The sequence below is a fragment of the Solanum pennellii genome, chromosome 5, assembly GCF_001406875.1.
Source record: "Solanum pennellii chromosome 5, SPENNV200".
Classification (NCBI taxonomy): domain Eukaryota; kingdom Viridiplantae; phylum Streptophyta; class Magnoliopsida; order Solanales; family Solanaceae; genus Solanum; species Solanum pennellii.
Window position 1 is genome coordinate 76,636,251 of NC_028641.1, and position 17,882 is coordinate 76,654,132.

At 33.3% G+C, this 17,882-nt stretch overlaps 2 protein-coding genes across 4 annotated transcripts; both read left to right on the top strand.

Annotated features, from left to right (window-relative positions):
* The first annotated feature begins 1,015 nt into the window (after positions 1–1,015).
* LOC107020452 (ankyrin repeat-containing protein ITN1) lies at positions 1,016–5,643 on the top strand. The gene is made up of 4 exons (XM_015220820.2): positions 1,016–1,169; positions 2,253–2,747; positions 3,576–3,985; positions 4,438–5,643. Exons 1-4 carry the CDS (start codon positions 1,148–1,150, stop codon positions 5,263–5,265), a joined length of 1,755 nt encoding a protein of 584 aa, XP_015076306.1. The 5' UTR covers positions 1,016–1,147; the 3' UTR covers positions 5,266–5,643.
* Positions 5,644–6,234: 591 nt separating this feature from the next.
* Positions 6,235–15,280, top strand: LOC107018876 (cilia- and flagella-associated protein 298-B-like). 3 transcript variants are annotated; one of them, XM_015219460.2, is made up of 6 exons: positions 6,235–6,505; positions 7,500–7,549; positions 7,772–7,904; positions 8,425–8,531; positions 8,608–8,656; positions 14,882–15,280. In XM_015219460.2, the coding sequence occupies exons 1-6, from the start codon at positions 6,313–6,315 to the stop codon at positions 14,902–14,904; spliced, it is 555 nt and encodes a 184-aa protein (XP_015074946.1). In that variant the 5' UTR covers positions 6,235–6,312; the 3' UTR covers positions 14,905–15,280. The 3 variants fall into 3 exon arrangements, with proteins under 3 accessions (XP_015074946.1, XP_015074947.1, XP_027772733.1); XM_015219461.2 differs by lacking the exon at positions 14,882–15,280 and adding an exon at positions 13,211–13,612; XM_027916932.1 differs by lacking the exon at positions 14,882–15,280 and adding an exon at positions 9,057–9,478 and having other exon boundaries at positions 6,236–6,505.
* Positions 15,281–17,882: the final 2,602 nt, after the last annotated feature.

Here is a 17,882-nt window from a genome sequence, read left to right on the forward strand (position 1 = left end):
AATTAGTGGTTGCTGGCCGTCTATTTTGACCAATAGAGCCAGCTTATTATTATGCTCTCTAGTTGCTCAAAATGTTTTTTTTTTTAAATTATTATTTTTTTATTTTTAGAAAAAAGCTTTAATTTCTGTCCATATAAAAGAGGAATATTTAGTATTAGAATTTCAAATATTATTTAAGGAAGATTATAAATTATAATTAACAAATTCTTTACATGATAATTGATAAAGAAAATATAATTATATATAAATTATTTGTTTATAAAAGTTTTTTAATGTTAAAGTTAAGAGTGAGATTAATTTATTCCATTGAAAATAAAATTATCCAAATTTATTATTTTAAAAAGTGAATGTGTGGTTCATAGTACATATATGTTATATCCCTATATTTTATTTTTTCTCTATGAAAAAAAAATCTTATCACTATTAATAATTCTTATATTATAATTTTGTATAGTAATTTCAAAATAGCTTGTTCACAAGCTAAATACTATTTTAATTTATGTGTTTTGATTTAGGGATATTATTTTTCTAATACAATCAATTAAAATATCAAGTATTGTAACTAGACCTAATAAGTTCACGTAACGATCATCGTGAAAGAATCTGAGATCTCCATCATCGATTATGGAAGAGCTCGAGATCTTCACCAACTATTATGTAACTAAAATAGATACTAGACTTAATAGGGACAAGATTCTCGAATGAATTAACTATGAATATAGCCTTTCATCTACTCTTTAAAAATCATCTCAAGTTTATTAATTCACTTTCGATACACTCTTATCACATTGATTATTTTAATTCGTATATTCTTAAATCACGTCTATAAATTCCCCCTATACCATTTTAGTGGTAACTAAGGTTTAGAATCACATTTTAAAGATAATTATTGATTCTTTTGACATGAAAAAAAATAAAAATAAAAAAAATCATTTTCAATTTTGTTATTTCTCATCACTTTCCTAAATTGTCTTTTAGTTCTTTTTTTTTTCTTTTTTTCATTTAAAATATGTTTTATTCTTTTTCATCTTCCACTTTCCTTTACACTTCCCCTTTTCTCATTTCTCAAATCTGATAAAACTCTCATTTTTCTTGACTCTCCGTTTACTTCAATTCCTCTCTGAAATTAATTTTTTTTCCCCCTTCTATGGCTTCTCCTGTGGAAGAAGGTAAACTCTAACCCCATATTTATATTTTCCATAAAAATTGAAAAAAAATATATAATATATATATATATTCACTGATCATCAAATTATCAGTAGCTAATTTTTTTTTGATTTATTAGCTCAAGATTTAGTTATAAGTATATGGGTGTTTCAGCTGGATTTTGCTATATTAGCTGTAAATATAGTTTTAATCATCTGGGTATTTAACAATAGAGATTAATATGGAGAAAAAATGGTTCTTTTTTTTAATTAAATAAGAAAAAATTATCCATGGATTTATCAGTATATACTTTTTTTTTTTGCTTTATTAGCTGGAGATATAGTTTTTAGCATATAGGTATTTTGAATTATAGATTTATATGTAGAAAAAATGGTTCTTTGGGGGAATTTGAGTTTTTAATTTTGGTTTATTAGTTGGAGATATAGTTTTATAAGTATATGGGTATTTCTTAGTAAAGATTTATCTTCATTGAGTTTGTACCTTGCAAACAACAACAACATACTCGGTGTAATCACACAAGTGGAGTCTGGAGAGGTACGATGTGTACACAAACCTTACATCTACCTTTGTGGGGGTAGAAATGTTGTTTTCGATAGACACTCAGCTGAGTTGTACCTTGCATATGTACATAACTTGAGCGATTTACTATGGGGTGATTTTTCATATTATTTAGATGACAATATGTATTACTGTACCTCGATCTGAAACTAGTTGAGGAGAGCTATATCAATCCTTGAAATTGGGCCAAAGTTATCTGGTACATGTTGCTGGTGGGAGGTGTGGTAGGCGGCAGGTATCTCGTGGAATTAGTGGTGGTGTGCGAAAGTTGTCCTGGACGGAACGGTATCGAAAAATTCTAAGAGCAGCCAGTTAGGTGACAATTTGAATTTTTTTTTTAAGGAAAATTTAAGTTTGTTCAATGGATAAGAATAAACTTTACAAGTTCTTTTATGCATAGTGTTTAGTTCTGAAGAATTTATGATGGAGCTGTATATTTATAAGTGGTATTACGACCTGATTCTTGATTATTTAATACTGAGTAGCTACTCTTTTTTGCTGACTAGTTCTGTTTGTGCTTGTACTAGGTGAGAGAGATGTCGAGAAAGGACTGATTACTCCAACACCAAGCCATAACCCTCTAGCTGAGCCATCACCAACCCCATCTCCATCTTCCGCAACAGCACCAGCTCTGGTGCTTTCCAATTCTGGCAAGAGAATTGACCAAGCAGGGAAAAAGAAATATGTAAAACAGGTTACGGGAAGGCACAATGACACTGAGCTTCATTTAGCAGCTCAGAAAGGTGATCTAGCAGCAGTGAAGCAGATACTTAATGACATTGATAGTCAAATGGTCGGGACGCTGAGCGGCGATGACTTTAATCAAGAGGTCGCGGAGATCAGAGCATCCGTAGTGAATGAAGTGAATGAATTAGGAGAGACAGCACTCTTTACAGCAGCAGCGAAGGGATATCTTGAGGTATTGAAAGAATTATTGAAGTACTGCAATAAGGACACTGTTACTAAGAAGAATCGGTCAGGATTTGATCCTTTGCATATAGCTGCAAGTCAAGGACACCACGGTGAGGATCTTATATTTCTTGATCATTTTACTTATATATCCCTTTACAGTGCAGCTTAAACTCAGCTTGTTAACTTTTCTGATATGGAAAGATGAAGGATCTAGTTTACAAGATGCTGGAAGATTGAAAAAATTGCTAACCAAGTTATATCTCTCCCCCATAATCCTATTAAGATTTGACAGTGTACTTGTTTTACTTTACATTGAGAAGGGTAAGTATGCCATGAATTTGCAATTTTAAAAACCAGTCGTAGCTTCGTAATACATAAATAAACACTCAAACTTGGGCTCGACTGGCAAGTAAGCACTTCAACTTTGACAGTGCACATGTAGACACCTCAACTTGGTCTTACTTTTCATTGAAGGTGTCTAAATGATCATTTGGTAAGTTGGAGCATACAACTGACACATTTGAGACGAGTTGAGGTGTCTAGATGTGCATAGTCAAAGTTAGAGTGCTTAGTTGTCAGTTTAGACCAACTTCAAGTGTCTGTTTATGTATTATGTCTAAACTAAATTCTGATTTGAACCCGAACACCCCCCTATCCAACCCCTTGTCAAAAGAGGGTATTGACCTTGAAGAGATCTTGTTTTAGAATATCATGCCTTCAGTCTCAGCAGGGCTGATGCCGGTTGATATTGAAGGTTCAAACTTTTTGAACTGACCTACTGCAACCTTGAAATTGCCAAAAATGTGTGTGGAGAATTATGCAGTAAACATTCAGGAAAAAACTCTACAGTTCAGTAAAATATTGAAGATGGATAAGTTTCATGGTGCCAGAAGATACTAATTATTGGACAAAGACTTATTTTTGCGTTCTTATGACAGGAATCGTCCAATTGCTTTTAGAGCATGATACCGGACTAAGTAAAACATTTGGCCCTTCAAATGCAACCCCTCTTATAACTGCTGCCTCAAGAGGACATATTGCAGTGGTCAATGAACTGCTGTCAAAGGATTGCACCTTACTGGAAATTTCTAGGTCCAATGGTAAAAATGCTTTGCATTTAGCTGCCAGACAAGGGCACGTGGAAATTGTGAAGGCTTTGCTTGACAGAGACCCACAATTGGCCAGGAGGACGGATAAGAAAGGACAAACTGCATTGCATATGGCTGTAAAGGGAATCAGCTGTGAGGTGGTGATATTGCTTCTCGAGGCTGATGCTGCTATAGTTATGCTTCCAGACAAGTTTGGCAACACAGCATTACACATAGCAACCCGGAAAAAGCGTGCTGAGGTATATAATCTGTTACTCAAACATGATTTTTTTGTGTTTAACCCCATCCCTCACACCAAATACGACATCACTATTCCTCTACTGTTCTTTGTTTCTAATGCATGGTGTGCTGCAAAGCATGACACAAACTTAATATTGCGTTTTATTCTTAAATCTGATGTTTCTCTTTTGTAATAAAAAATGTTAATTGTTAAATTTGGTTTATTGAATGGTTGTTGGTTCATGTCTCTAAGATTATACAAAATTTGGATCACCATGTGTTCAATTGTTACAATAATCATGGTCCGTGGCCACATTGTTTCATCCTTATAATGAAATACTGCATGATATCCATTCTTTTGTGCTACCTGAACCACTCCCCTTCTTGCTTTTAAGATCTGTCTGTGCCTTTATCACCTCTTATATACAGTGATATTGTGATTGATAATCAATTTAAAACTTTTGCCGTGCAGATAGTCAGAGAGTTGCTACGCCTGCCTGATAGTAATGTTAATGCACTGAACAGAGATCACAAAACAGCTCTTGACATAGCTGAAGATCTTCCCCTCTCTGAAGAATCCTCCGAAATAAAGGAATGTTTATACAAATATGGAGCTGTTAGAGCTAATGAATTGAACCAACCAAGGGATGAGTTGAGGAAAACTGTCAGTCAGATCAAGAAAGACATTCACACACAGCTTGAACAAACTAAAAGGACAAACAAAAATGTCCACGGAATTGCTAAAGAGCTTAGAAAGCTCCATCGAGAAGGGATTAATAATGCAACGAATTCTGTGACTGTCGTTGCTGTTCTCTTTGCCACAGTTGCCTTTGCTGCTATTTTCACTGTGCCTGGAGGTGATGATGAGCATGGAGTGGCTGTGGTTGTGAGCACTGCTTCATTTAAGATCTTCTTCATCTTCAACGCCCTTGCTCTTTTTACATCTCTTGCTGTTGTCGTAGTTCAGATTACATTGGTTAGAGGAGAAACTAAGGCAGAAAGAAAAGTCGTCGAGGTGATTAACAAGTTGATGTGGTTGGCTTCTGTCTGCACTTCAGTGGCATTTATGGCATCCTCTTATATCGTGGTCGGTCGCAAGTATGAATGGGCTGCAATATTGGTAACAGCAGTAGGGGGAATAATAATGGCCGGGGTTCTTGGAACCATGACTTACTATGTGGTAAGATCAAGGAAGAAAAGATCGATAAGGAAGAAGCAAAAACATGCTAGAAGTGGTTCCAACTCATGGTACCACTCCGAGTTCTCTAATTCTGACATCGACAGGATTTACGCCCTGTGATGAGGGAACGAAACTGTTCTGGTGTTGTATGTAGCGAAACACGAATTCTGGAGAGACCGATGAACACCCGTTGCACCTGGAGGGAACTGCAAGTTTCAAATGAAGATGTTTGATCTGTTCATATTTGGAAGGGAGGTTCCAGTTTACGCGTATCGTCGTGTCAACGAATAAGGCTTCTGTCCCAAGCCAGAACAATGGCGATGATGTATAATTCTAAGCTTAACTCATGGAACTGTAGATTGTAATTTTTTGCATTGGGATCTATATATTCCCATTGATCTATAATGGGAAAGATTATGTATATGTAAAAAAAAAAAAAACTCATAAAGTTATCAATTACTATGGTATCTACCACTTTGTGTAGCAATACATTCGAAATTTTATGTCGAAAGTTTATCAGAAACAACTCGCTATTTCATAAAGGTGGATAAACGTCTGTCTACATTGTATCCTTTTCAAGACGCTACTTATGGGATTGCACTGCATTTATTGATCGAGAAAGTTATTGTCATATAAATTGAGATCAAGGAATTAATACTTATCAAAGTTTTAGTAACTACTAAATATGTCTCGGTTCCAAAAGAAAGATATAATACATAAATATGACCTTTAACTTGACGTCAATTGATAACTATGACCTTTGACTTTGGGTGCGTACAAATAGACACTTAAACTTATATAAAATTGAGCAAATGAACACATTTGTCCTACATGACATTCTACATGACAATTGTGTATCCTACGTGATATTTTACGTGTATTATGCCATGTAGTACACTTGCGTCTACTTGTTCAATTTTTATAATAGTTTAAGTATATACATGTGCACATTCAAAGTTAGAGGGTATAGTTGTTCGTTGACGCCAAGTTAAGAGTCATGTTTACGTATTATGTCGAAATAGAAACGTGTCAAACCTTTTGGACTTTTATCGGAAAAAGTGTGTTAGTATAAATAGAGAAATAGATAGTCCTAAATATTTGCAAATGTAAAGCAAATTCAAAAGGAAAAAATTGAGCATAAAGAGTTCACTTGGTAAGGCTTCGAAGATGGTGCGCATACATGTGAAGCACGGCGGCGGCAGCGACGGCGACGGCGAGTTTCTCTACGACACTGAAACGTCTTTAACAATTGATGAAATCGCCAAAGACATAATCGAAATAGCGAATATCCAATCGAAGATTCAATGCTTCGCTGTCGAATTCGAGTCTCATCTATCTAAGCTTCAAGGCGATCCTAAAGGTATTTACAATCAAAATTTCTAGTAATGTTGAAATAATCATTGATAAGTTGAAGTTGTGTATATTGAAATTCGAGCTTTATCTTCAAGCTTCGAGGCAATCTTAGAGGTTTTTACAATCAAAATGATAGTAATGTCGAAATAACCATGGATTAGTTGAAGTAGTTATAATTTTCGATTGAGAAATTAACAGTTGAAATTTGAGTTTTATCTCTCTAAGCTATTCTAATGGTATGTACAATCAAAATGCTAGTAATGTGGAAATAATCATTGAATAGTTGAAGTTGCCTAGTTTTCGCTTCGCAAAACTAATGGTTGAAATTCGGGCCTTATATCATGTCATGCTCACTTTGCCAGTCAAATTTTACATTCGAATAGGGGCAGAAGAAATTTTGCATTCGAATAGGGGCAGAAGAATAGAGGCGGAAGAATCTGGAGTTGTAGAGAGAGTTATAGAGAACTCTAGAACCCCTAATATTTCAAGAAAGCTTTGGAAAATTCTAGATTATGCAAAGTCTAGAGAGACCAAAGTGTAAATACTTTAGGGACTTGTAAAGTAGGTTGTCGTATAAATAGAGGTGCCATTCATTTGCAAGGCATCAGTCAACTTGAAAAACATTCTCCAAGCAATACAAAAGCCCTTCTTCCAAACTTTTCAAATCATTCTAAGTCTTTCTTTGCATTCTCTTAGCGATGCACGGAGCTAAGCACGGAGCTTACTTAGCGATCTTAGTGTCTCTATGCTTTAAGGTGATCCTAAAGGTATTTACAATCAAAATGCTAGTAATGTCGAAATAATCATTTTGATGAATTGAAGTAGTTAAAGCTTTCGCTTCGAAAAATTAACCCTTGAAATTCGAGCTTTATTTCTCTAAGCTTCAAGGCGATCCTAAAGGTAAATACAATCAGAAGTTCTTTACAATCATTAATGCTGATAGTGTCATACTCATGATTATCAATTGAAGTTGCACTTAACTATTAAAATTGTCAATGCAGTTATGTCTCTGGTGAGAGCTCTCTCCGAAGCTACGTCGTATGCTTCAAAGGTCTGTTTCTGTAATAGTTTATTTCATTATTGCTCTATCATTTGCTATGAAATGTAAGTTCTGTAATTAGTATAGTAATATCATGAACTTTTTTTTTTATAGTTTGAGCAACTTATAGATTTAGGTGAGCAAATACTCGCAATGCTTTGCATCCTTGCATTTGGTGGTTCAAATGATGTATGATATGTTCCATTTGTTTCTGTCCATTGAAATGGTTTACAGGATCAGGTTATACATAACAAACCTCTATCACTTTATGTGCTAAGAAATCACACAAGAAACATTGAGAAGGAATATTTGGCAACACATTCAGTAATGGGATTATCAAGTTCCGATTTACAACAATTCTTGTCAGGTATGTTTACAATCACTTATTTCAGCCTCCTGTGTCTTATATGCTTTCGTTCAATATACAAAAGTTCAGGGCAAGCGTTCTTGTTTGAGATTTTATGAGTTTATAGTCACCGTGACTTTATTTCAAGTTCCATGATTACATGTTATTGTTGGTAAGTAATTCCATTGTTCGTCATACCTCTGGATCGAGACATAATCAATGGAGGCTGCAAATATGCTTTTAATAACAAGTTCAGAAAGAGATGCAGTTGCTTGTTTATTTTCCTATGAAAAAATCAGTTTGATGACGAGCTTCTAGATACTTACCCTTTTTCTCCAAAAAGAAAAAAAACATTAAAGCTTCTGAACCATTTGATTATTTGATCTCCAGGCAAATGAAAGTGAAGCCTTTTAAACATCTCAAGTGAACAAGTGAATATTGCAATTCGTTATTATTGTTTCCACTTGATATTTGTCCTGCAAGCTTTTTCAAGTGAAACTCAAAACAGTTAGCAATTATGGATGAATACATGATTCTGCAGACTTGCGAATTCTTGAAGAAAACACAGTGCAACTTTTATGGGCAGGAAAAGAGCTCACCAGAGGGAAAAAATTGTGTGACTTTATAGGAAGAAATGAGAAGACAAAGGTACATAGTATTTTTTTCTCCACCTCATAAGGATATATAATATCAGTACACTTAACACCCTACCTGCTGGTGGCAGATCGTTATCAGGTTGCAGTCACCTATTCCACCTCCTGCATCACTCACTGGTACTTTCTTTTCCTTACTAGAACGACGTTCGATCGGGCATGATACATAAACAAACACTCAAACTTGACATTAATTGGAAATTAAGTACTCCAACTTTGAGCATGATCATCTAGATACGTCAACTCATCTTCACCAATTGAACACTTAATGATCATCTAGACACCTCTAAAACACGTCAGCGTCGGGTCTCCTTGAGACACGGCGGGGACGAATTGGATTGTTTAGTTGTCAGTTGGGACCAAGTTGAAGTGTCTAGATGCGCATTTAGTGCTTACTTGCCCGTTGAGGCCAAGTGTGAGTCTCTATTTATGTATTATGCCTTTTTTTTATGTTTTTGTTTTCTGCACTTCTTTTGCCACAAATAAGAAGAGAACTTGATAGTTATATTTTATTTTGAAGGTGGAGAAAAATGTTGAAAGAAACTGACGTCGTCTGGTTTTTGAATGACTTTTAAATGGGAAACACACTCCTTTTGAATGATCTTTTTGTATAATCCCATAAAGTAGGGTTTGGAGAGGGTAGGAATTACTGTTGAATGAAAACTATTTATGTACCCCTTGCATCTCAACTACCACTAGTATCCCGAGGATTCTAAAGCTTAATACACTACAAGTCAAACTCGGTGAATCTAGTCATTAAATCATCTATGTAAATGTGTACCCGAATTCATATTGCTTTTGGAGTTTCTATAGGTGTTTTATTTCGACTAGATATGTCTGATTCCTTATCTTTATGCTGTTGTAGTTTATGCTCATAAAATCTTGCCTAGTTTGAAGTACATGTTATGAGAAGTGCAATGCATATGATTTGAGCTTGTAGTTCTTCTTTCAATGTTTGGGACTGAGTCGTAATAGTTGTAGTTATTCTTTTGATTCATCTAATGGTCCTACTTCTTGGACAAACAAAGAATAGTATAGATGTGTGGATCAATAAATTGTACTAATGCGCGATGAACTAGAAAGGACCGACATGAGTGAAATAATATCATAGCAATGCTTTGATATTCTCCGGAGACATGAACCAAAAATAATGTTTTGATTTTTCACTAAAATACCTTAATAGGCACCCAAAGATGTGGCCTAGTAATCAATGAAGTGGGTTGAGAACCATGAAGTCTCAGGTTCAAGTGTTCAAGTCTCAACAGCGATAAAAAATACTAGGTGATTTCTCCCGATTTGCTTTGATGGGCCAAGTAATTTGGTACCTTGTGCTGGTGGGAGGTGACAGATATCCCGAGGAATTAGTCAAGGTGAGAGAAAGTTGGCCCGGATATCACAATTTTTTTTAAAAAAAGACTTGATAGCCGGAAGAAATGGTTGTATCCACATTGAATATTGAGTTAAATTATATAACAAACCAAACCCATCTTTTGAGTTCACAATTAAGAAAATAGATTTTGCTCCAATCTCAACCTAGTGGAGGCCAGCTATATAATAATCCTATATATTCATTGTCTGATTTAGGTCCATTCCAACATTATTCAGAGAACTCCTAGTAAAAAGACAGCTCGGTGCACTAAACTCTCGCTATACATTGATTTGGGGAAAGGCCAAACTATAAGGGTCTATTGTACGCAACCTTGCCCTGCTTTTGTTTTCACAGCTCGAACCCATATGACAACAATTTTATCAGTTACGGCAACCTATCGTTGTCCTTTTTAATTTGTGATTGGAGTAACACATGAGGTGTTTACACTAGCTGATACTCTCCCATAAATGCATCTTTATGACTAGCAATAGTCAATTAAAATAGTTTCACTTTAAATTATTGCTTAATTCTGGTAAATTAATATAGTTTAGTATAAGTATACTTGGTGTGAGTGATTTTTTCTAGAATTAGTTATGCTTACAAGTTCTTATTTAGGTGAAAACTCTTTACTTACGCAATTTCTTTTTTCAACCATCTTTGAAATGTTTTTTCTGAGCCGAGGGTCTATCTTAATCTTGTTCGTGTAACCCTCCCTAAACTCCACTTGTGGGAATTCACTGGATATGTCATTGTTGTTGTTGTACTTAGGGCGAAAGCTTTAATACTTGAATACGCCAAAAATGTTGCCTCACTCGTGTCTTCATAAATACACCAATTTTAGAGGATCCAACATACTCAACATTTTTGAAAAGTCTGAGCAACATGACAGGCAGGGAAGTTTCATATGTCATCCTCTAGAAATTAGTGGTGATGCTTGATCTAATAACTTTGACTGTACAAAACATAAAAAAAAAAAAAGGGAAAAAGGAGCTTAGTAGACAACTTTAGTAAATTTTTTTGGTATTTGATTCTCTATACACTAAGAGAAATTGGTGGGGAGAAAGTGTTTGTTGTAATATGCTTATCAACGTATTCCTAAGTGCTCAACACAATCAATGAATCTTTACAACAATGTTTATTTTGGGTCTAATTTTTGTCAAATATGTGGCTAACATCTTCACTTAGTTTAAGGGCTCATATACCCATTTGAAATTCAAAAGATGTTTTTTTTTCTTTTCCTCTAAAAGCAACATTAAAGTTATGTATTTTTTTCCTAATACTGTCAGAAAAGTTGTTTATAAAAATCTGTCCTTCCTTGTTCTCAAGGATTTGGTTTAGTGGTAGGGATGACAATGGGGCGGGGCGGATGCGGGCCGGGATGGGGTGAGTTTAAGGCTATGTGGGGGTGAGGCGAGTCGAATGTGGGGCAGGTTGAAGTGTTTTTTTTTAAAAATTAATGTGGGGCGGGGCGGGTTGCGGGCATAAGTCATTTTATGTGGGTTCAAACTTAATTTTAACTTTTTATATGTTATTGAGGGATAGAACATTATTTATTAAGATAATTTCATTAAATCTACTAAAATATTCAAGATAATAAATGAAAATGATACAATAAAAAATAATACAATGTCTTGCACATTTCCCGATTAACCTTTAAAAAATAAGATTTTAAGTCACTATCCTATTAAATTAATACAACTAAATGAAAAAATAAATTTATTTTTATGAATTTTATTTTTAGTATAAAAAATAACTAGAAAAAAGAAATTAAAAACATTATATGGGGCGGGTTGAAAATGAAAAGTGTTGCTATGCGGGCGGGGCGGATTAAAAATTTTGCGGGTTAAGCTCAATCCGCCCCTCCCCCGCCCCATTACCATCCGTACTTATTGGTAAGGTCACAAAAGTCTGATATGTGGGTTAGGTGCATGCCAAATATTCGAATCTTGATGCAGGCGAAAGCTCGATATTAAGCGGAGAAGGGTAAAGAGGTAGATTCATTATCCACCTAGTTTCCACCCTACTACCAAGTTGTTTCGGGATTTGGATTTTCCTCGCTATATATAAATATGGCGGGGAAAATATCCAAATTGATATGAATTAATGGGAGATGCTGTTGAAACTAGTTTTTCTCGGTAAGGATAGGTACAAAGTCACTCGAATAAAAGGAGAGTGAACAACCATAATCTTACAACCTAAAATTATATATAGAGCCATTCTGAATGACTTGAAAGAGATGATAACCAAATTACAATCATAACAAAACACATTGTAATTCCATAAATGAGATTCAAAAGAGTAAAGTCTATGCGAAATAAAAAAATATTAAATTCAAATATTTTTAAAATCGTATCGAACTAACCGATAAACAAATTCAATAAGTCTTCCCCAAGTAAATAAAAGAAGTGCTCCTTAAGCTTATTGCTATTAGAACCATTTATTTATTTATCTTTAAAGTGAGTTAATAATAATAACATAATCTAATGCTTAAGCTATTCTTTGAGTGCCACACAAGTGGGGTTTTTACAATCAAAATTGATGATTATTTTTTTGTATTTCCTTATATTAGAGTGACCTCACTATGATATATTATTTTATGGTGAATCAGAATTTTCCCTCAATAAATAAAAAGATTTGCTATCATTAGTCTCTGATGAGAAGAGAAGAGATAGTAATATATATTAAACAAAAAGTTATTATATATACACGAGAAATAAAGAGTAGAAGTATTCAATAATTATTAATAGAAAGAAAATTCAACATTAAGTTGAGACCAATAAAAGAAAGAGAATAGGGCAAAAATACTCCCGAACTATTTAAAATAGGTCATATTGAAAAATAAAAAATAATTTAGTAACTCACAATGATACTTGAGTAAAATTAAATAATTGATTTGTTACCAAAAAAAATTTAGTGACGTGAAGGCAATAATGTAAAAATTTATTGATGTACTTAACTCAAATTAAGCAAAGTGACCCAGTATAAAGGGAATCATGTATGTGATAAAATAAATAATTATTGATGTACTTTAAGGACCATTGAACCACTATCTTTTTTCTGCCTTCATTGATTATTATTCTAAATAAAATCATCATTAGCTTCATTGATTTACACATTAAACTAATAGCACTTGCAAATTTATTACTTAAACTTAGGGTTGAAGCTTTGTAATAATTTTTAATTTTAATTTTTGCATTATGCTCAAAATAGCTCTTTATTAGTTCATCATTAAGAGTATTGTTTTTCTTTAATCATTTGGTATTCAATTTTTACTTGACCAACTAATTTGAATTATCGCCATGTAGGGCCAGTCTAAAGGGGAAGCCTTTTTTACGTAAAGTTTCTCCATTCCTCGAGCTCGAACCAATGACTTTGGCAAATTTGGAGGAATCTAAAAATCCCATCCATCTCCTCGTAGTCCTTGTCTATATTTCTCGGTTTTTTAAAATATTGTCAAACACGTTTTAGATCCTCCAAAATAGATAGATTTTGGGGGATCTGACACACGTTTAACGACATTTTTGAAGAGTCCGAGCAACATAGGTTCTTGATGGTAGAATAATTCCTTATTAATGATAAGCAATTCTCTATTTGTCATTTGTAAATGATCACCTAGAGATAATGACTCTTTGCATGTAGTAGTTCATTTCAAGGTTCAACTTCTAGTAAAGACAAATAAAACTAGGTGATTTCTTTTGATCGTCTAAGATTTGATAGACAGAGTTATTTGATACGTGTACTAGTGGCAAGTAACACGTACTCGGTGGAATAATGTACTAGAAAAACCTTCCTTTAGAATTTATCACAAATTTTTTAGTTGAGTTATGCTCTGGAAACACTACAACGAAAATGAGATTTAGCGGCAATTAATTAACAAGCCGCAATTAATACTCTTTGTATATGTCTTTAAAGGCTTTAACGACATTGGATCTAATGACACTTAACTAATGCCGATAAAGATTTTAGCACTCTTTATTAATGTGTCTACTTATTGCCGCTAAAAGTTGTTTTTGTTACGTGAAATCCAAGTATTGCTAATCTACATGGAAGGCTTATTACACAAAATTGTGAAAGAAAGAAACAATCATATAATAAGATAATTTAAAATAGTTATTTCCATTTCACTTCCTCTGGTAAAAGAAATAACAATTACAAGAAAAAACACTAGGTGATGTGATCTTTCCGTCTGTCCTAGCCTTGGTACACAGAGTTTCCTTATACATGTTGCTACCTGTTGCTGGTGGAAGGTGACAGGTATCTCGTGCAATTAGTCGAGGTGCATGTAAGCCACAGTTATGATAAAAAAAAAGGAAAAATTTATCCCCTGCAGAGTCCAGGTCTTTCTTGTTCTTTAGTGATCACTTTAGAAGCAGACAATGAACAAACTCCAATATCACTTATTGTCTTTCTTGCATGCTGAGAGTTTTTGCAATGAGCAATTGCTGCTTGAATTGAATTCTCAATATCTGAATATGAATTGTTGTTTCTCTTGAAAAAGTGCATTTCTTGAAATTCATTCGAATTATTCGAGCTTGAAGCTGACAATGAGCCAGAAGTAGACGATGAAAATGAAGACGAAGATGATTTAGTTGTTGAAAACCTTTTAATAGCTCCTGAGAATGACCTTCTATGTCTACCTCTTATCTCTTGATGATCGCGATCATTTTCTTTTTTGACTCCTTTTGAATTCGAACCACCTCTATGAATTTGCCCAAATGACTCTTTCTTAGCTTCTTTAGCTATTGGAAAAGGCCCTTTTGCAATGTTTCTTGAAGCAGCTGCAGAGTACTCGTTCGAGCAGCCAGATTTGGAGAAGAAAGACTTGAGATAAGAGCGCGAAGACTTAAGTTTAGAACCAAACGTGGAGTTCTTTATGTGCTTGAGTTTCTTAGTCCATGACCTTTTTGTGTTCTCATCATCGTCTACTGGATTGTCATTGTTTGCATCAGCTGAATACTCAAACATATATTCTTCAGGATTGAGTTCTCTACTAACTTGACAAGACTCAACGGGAGAGACATTACATGATTCAAACGGAGTGTTATTACTCGTAGGAGTATTAGTAGTAGTTCTGAATAAAGGAGTACTAAAAGACTCATCATAAACATCGTTTTTACGAGTTCCATGAGCATGTTTATTGGGATTTTGTAGTAATTTCTCTACCATTTGTGTTGTACCAAAAGGGAGGTGAAGTGGTAGAAGTTTTCCATTATGGAATAATTCATCAGCTGGTGAAGTTGTTGTGTCTTTATCAATACAATTTGGAAACATTTGGAATTCGAATTCTCTAGCTTGAGAAGGGGAATTTGTAAATTGTGAAAACATGTTTGAATTTGAACTTACTTCCATGTCTATATAATCTTCTTCTTCAACTACATTGTCACACGAACGACGAATTTCTTCATATTCCATGGTGTTTTTCACTTTGTGTTTGGGAGTTTTTGGAAGTTTTGCAAGTTTTGGAAGTGTAAGTTTGAGTTTTTAAGAGCAAATGCAAGGGAAGAGAACCATTTTATAGAGAGGATGGTTGTGTAGCTTTTTATTTTTTTAAAAAATGGGTTGCAAATAAAGTGATATTAGACATATTTTAAATGATCCAAAATATGAAATTTAGTACATAAAGGGGAAAATTGTTTATATTGTTATACATTTCTTAATTATTATAATACTTTTAGTCTCATTTTCCATTTGCCCTTTTATTTTTTTTCGGTAATGTTAGTGTCCAGAACAGCTTGAGGATATCTCGACTACTTCACCTGATATTTATTATTTTCCTCCTTTTATTTACCTTATTGGACTTGTACCTTTTTGCGATTGATAGTGATTTACGTGTGTATGTTGAAATAATATCCACCGATCACTTTCTGACTATGTCTTTTAGAAATGATTATTGTTATAGAATTTAAATTTCATATATGAAGTTCAATAACGATATCCCGAGTTTCACTTGTAAATTTTGAAAAGAATTAAAGAATATATAGTTTGCATAATTTTAAAGAATATATACTTATAGTAAGTTCACACTCATTGTCTTAAAAGAGTAGTTAGGTAGTAATAGTACTCAAGATCTATTGATTTAAAGTTCTAAATTCAATGAATGTCTTTTTATTTTCTAATTGTTAAACAATAAAAAAAAAATTCTCAATGAATCATTTGATAGTTATTGAGATTTATTATCAAATTACTAATCTAATAATGATTTCTCAATTTTGTGTTATCTCTCCCCCACCAAACTCATTGCTAATATCATTTTGGACATTAAATCATGTACTTCATGAACATGTCTTCAAATTTGATAATTTTCTTACTTTGCTCTAATGTCTAGTTGTCAAATTAACTTATACCATATTAGTCCATCATTAAATCATTAACATCACCAATTTTTTATAATTGAGAAATCCGTCTGGGGTCAATTTTAAATTCTCCCTTTTGGTTGTTATTGCTCTCACGTGTCACTACGCTACATCAACAGCTAAAACTCTCTAACCTTTTCTATTTATCTTTAACCAATTACAACCCTGTCCTGTCACCCTTTTCTACTTAAATACCACGCTTAACTCACGTGGCATAAGTACGTCACAAGTCCCTCAACATTTACACAATGCACTTAATCGTTGTTGTCATATAACTAAGTGATCACTCGAGCCGTGAAAACACACATTTAGTGGAAACTTTGTGCATCAAGCTCTCTCTATATATACGAACTTAATGAATTTTGACATTTAATCCATTTCATTTCTCAAAAAAAAAAAGAAAAATCAACACAATTTTCATAATTTTTTTTCCCTATAAACAAGAATGTGGGATTTTATGTGCATGTCACTTATACTAAAACAGTTATTTACTTTATAGAAAGCTTATTAAAAAATAGATAAAATAATACTTGGAGCTCACGAACCACTTTGCTTTGCCTAGTTTCCTGCTTTTTTTTTTTTTTTACTGGATTCCAGGAGCTTTATTTTTAACTTTATCTTACTGTCTTTATCAAGAAAATTTAAAAAAAATGTCACTTCTCCATAGTATATATATATTATGTTCTTTTACCTAAATTTGTTCACTTGTTTGTGTCTTTTTCAATATAGATAATAATTATGCACAAAATCAAGAAAGAATATTATTAAAAAAAAACAAAGAGATAATGGTTAAAAACACGTCTGAATACGTCTTTTCAAAATTAATTATTTTCTTTTCTTATCAGGATTATCACCGATTGTTCTTTTTTTCTACTTGAACTATTATCATATTAAACTACACTTAGTTGTGTAGATGATGATAGTTTTAAAAAGAAAAGACAAATGATAGTTGGATTAATCAGCTTCTCGATATGTGTTTTAAAACATAGATGTGTTTTCATTTTGAATTATCAGTTGTTTCCATTTTCTACATAAACTATCACCATTGAGCTACGTAATAAAACACACCTAGTTACGTAGATGATGATAGTTTATGTAGAAAAAGAAGAAACTTATAGTTGACCTAATAAACTCCAAGATGTGTTTTAATACATAAATGATACTCCGTTCATCTTATTTTGTGTGATATTTTTCGAATTTCAAGATTCGAATAATTTTATCTTTGACTGTAAGATCTTTTAAGCATTTTGAATTATCAATTATTGTTACTCATAGTACTCTTTACGTAGTTTACCAATATATAAATTTCATTTCAGAAAAAATACAGATTCCATACATAAACTCCCAATCAAACTTAAACCGTTTCACTCTCGAAGAACGAAAAATATCACATAAATTGAGACAGAAATTGTAATAGTTATCAGCGTCTTTTTTTCAATAAATATAAATATTAATATATGTACAAAATCATATTAAAAATTAATAATTAAACAATGAATAATTAATTAGATTGTTGACATTGAACTACTAATTAATAAACAAAACAAGAAAACACACGATCCGACAGTTTATGGTGGAGGAAAGAAAGGTTGAGACTCGTGTATTATATTATATAATATACTCG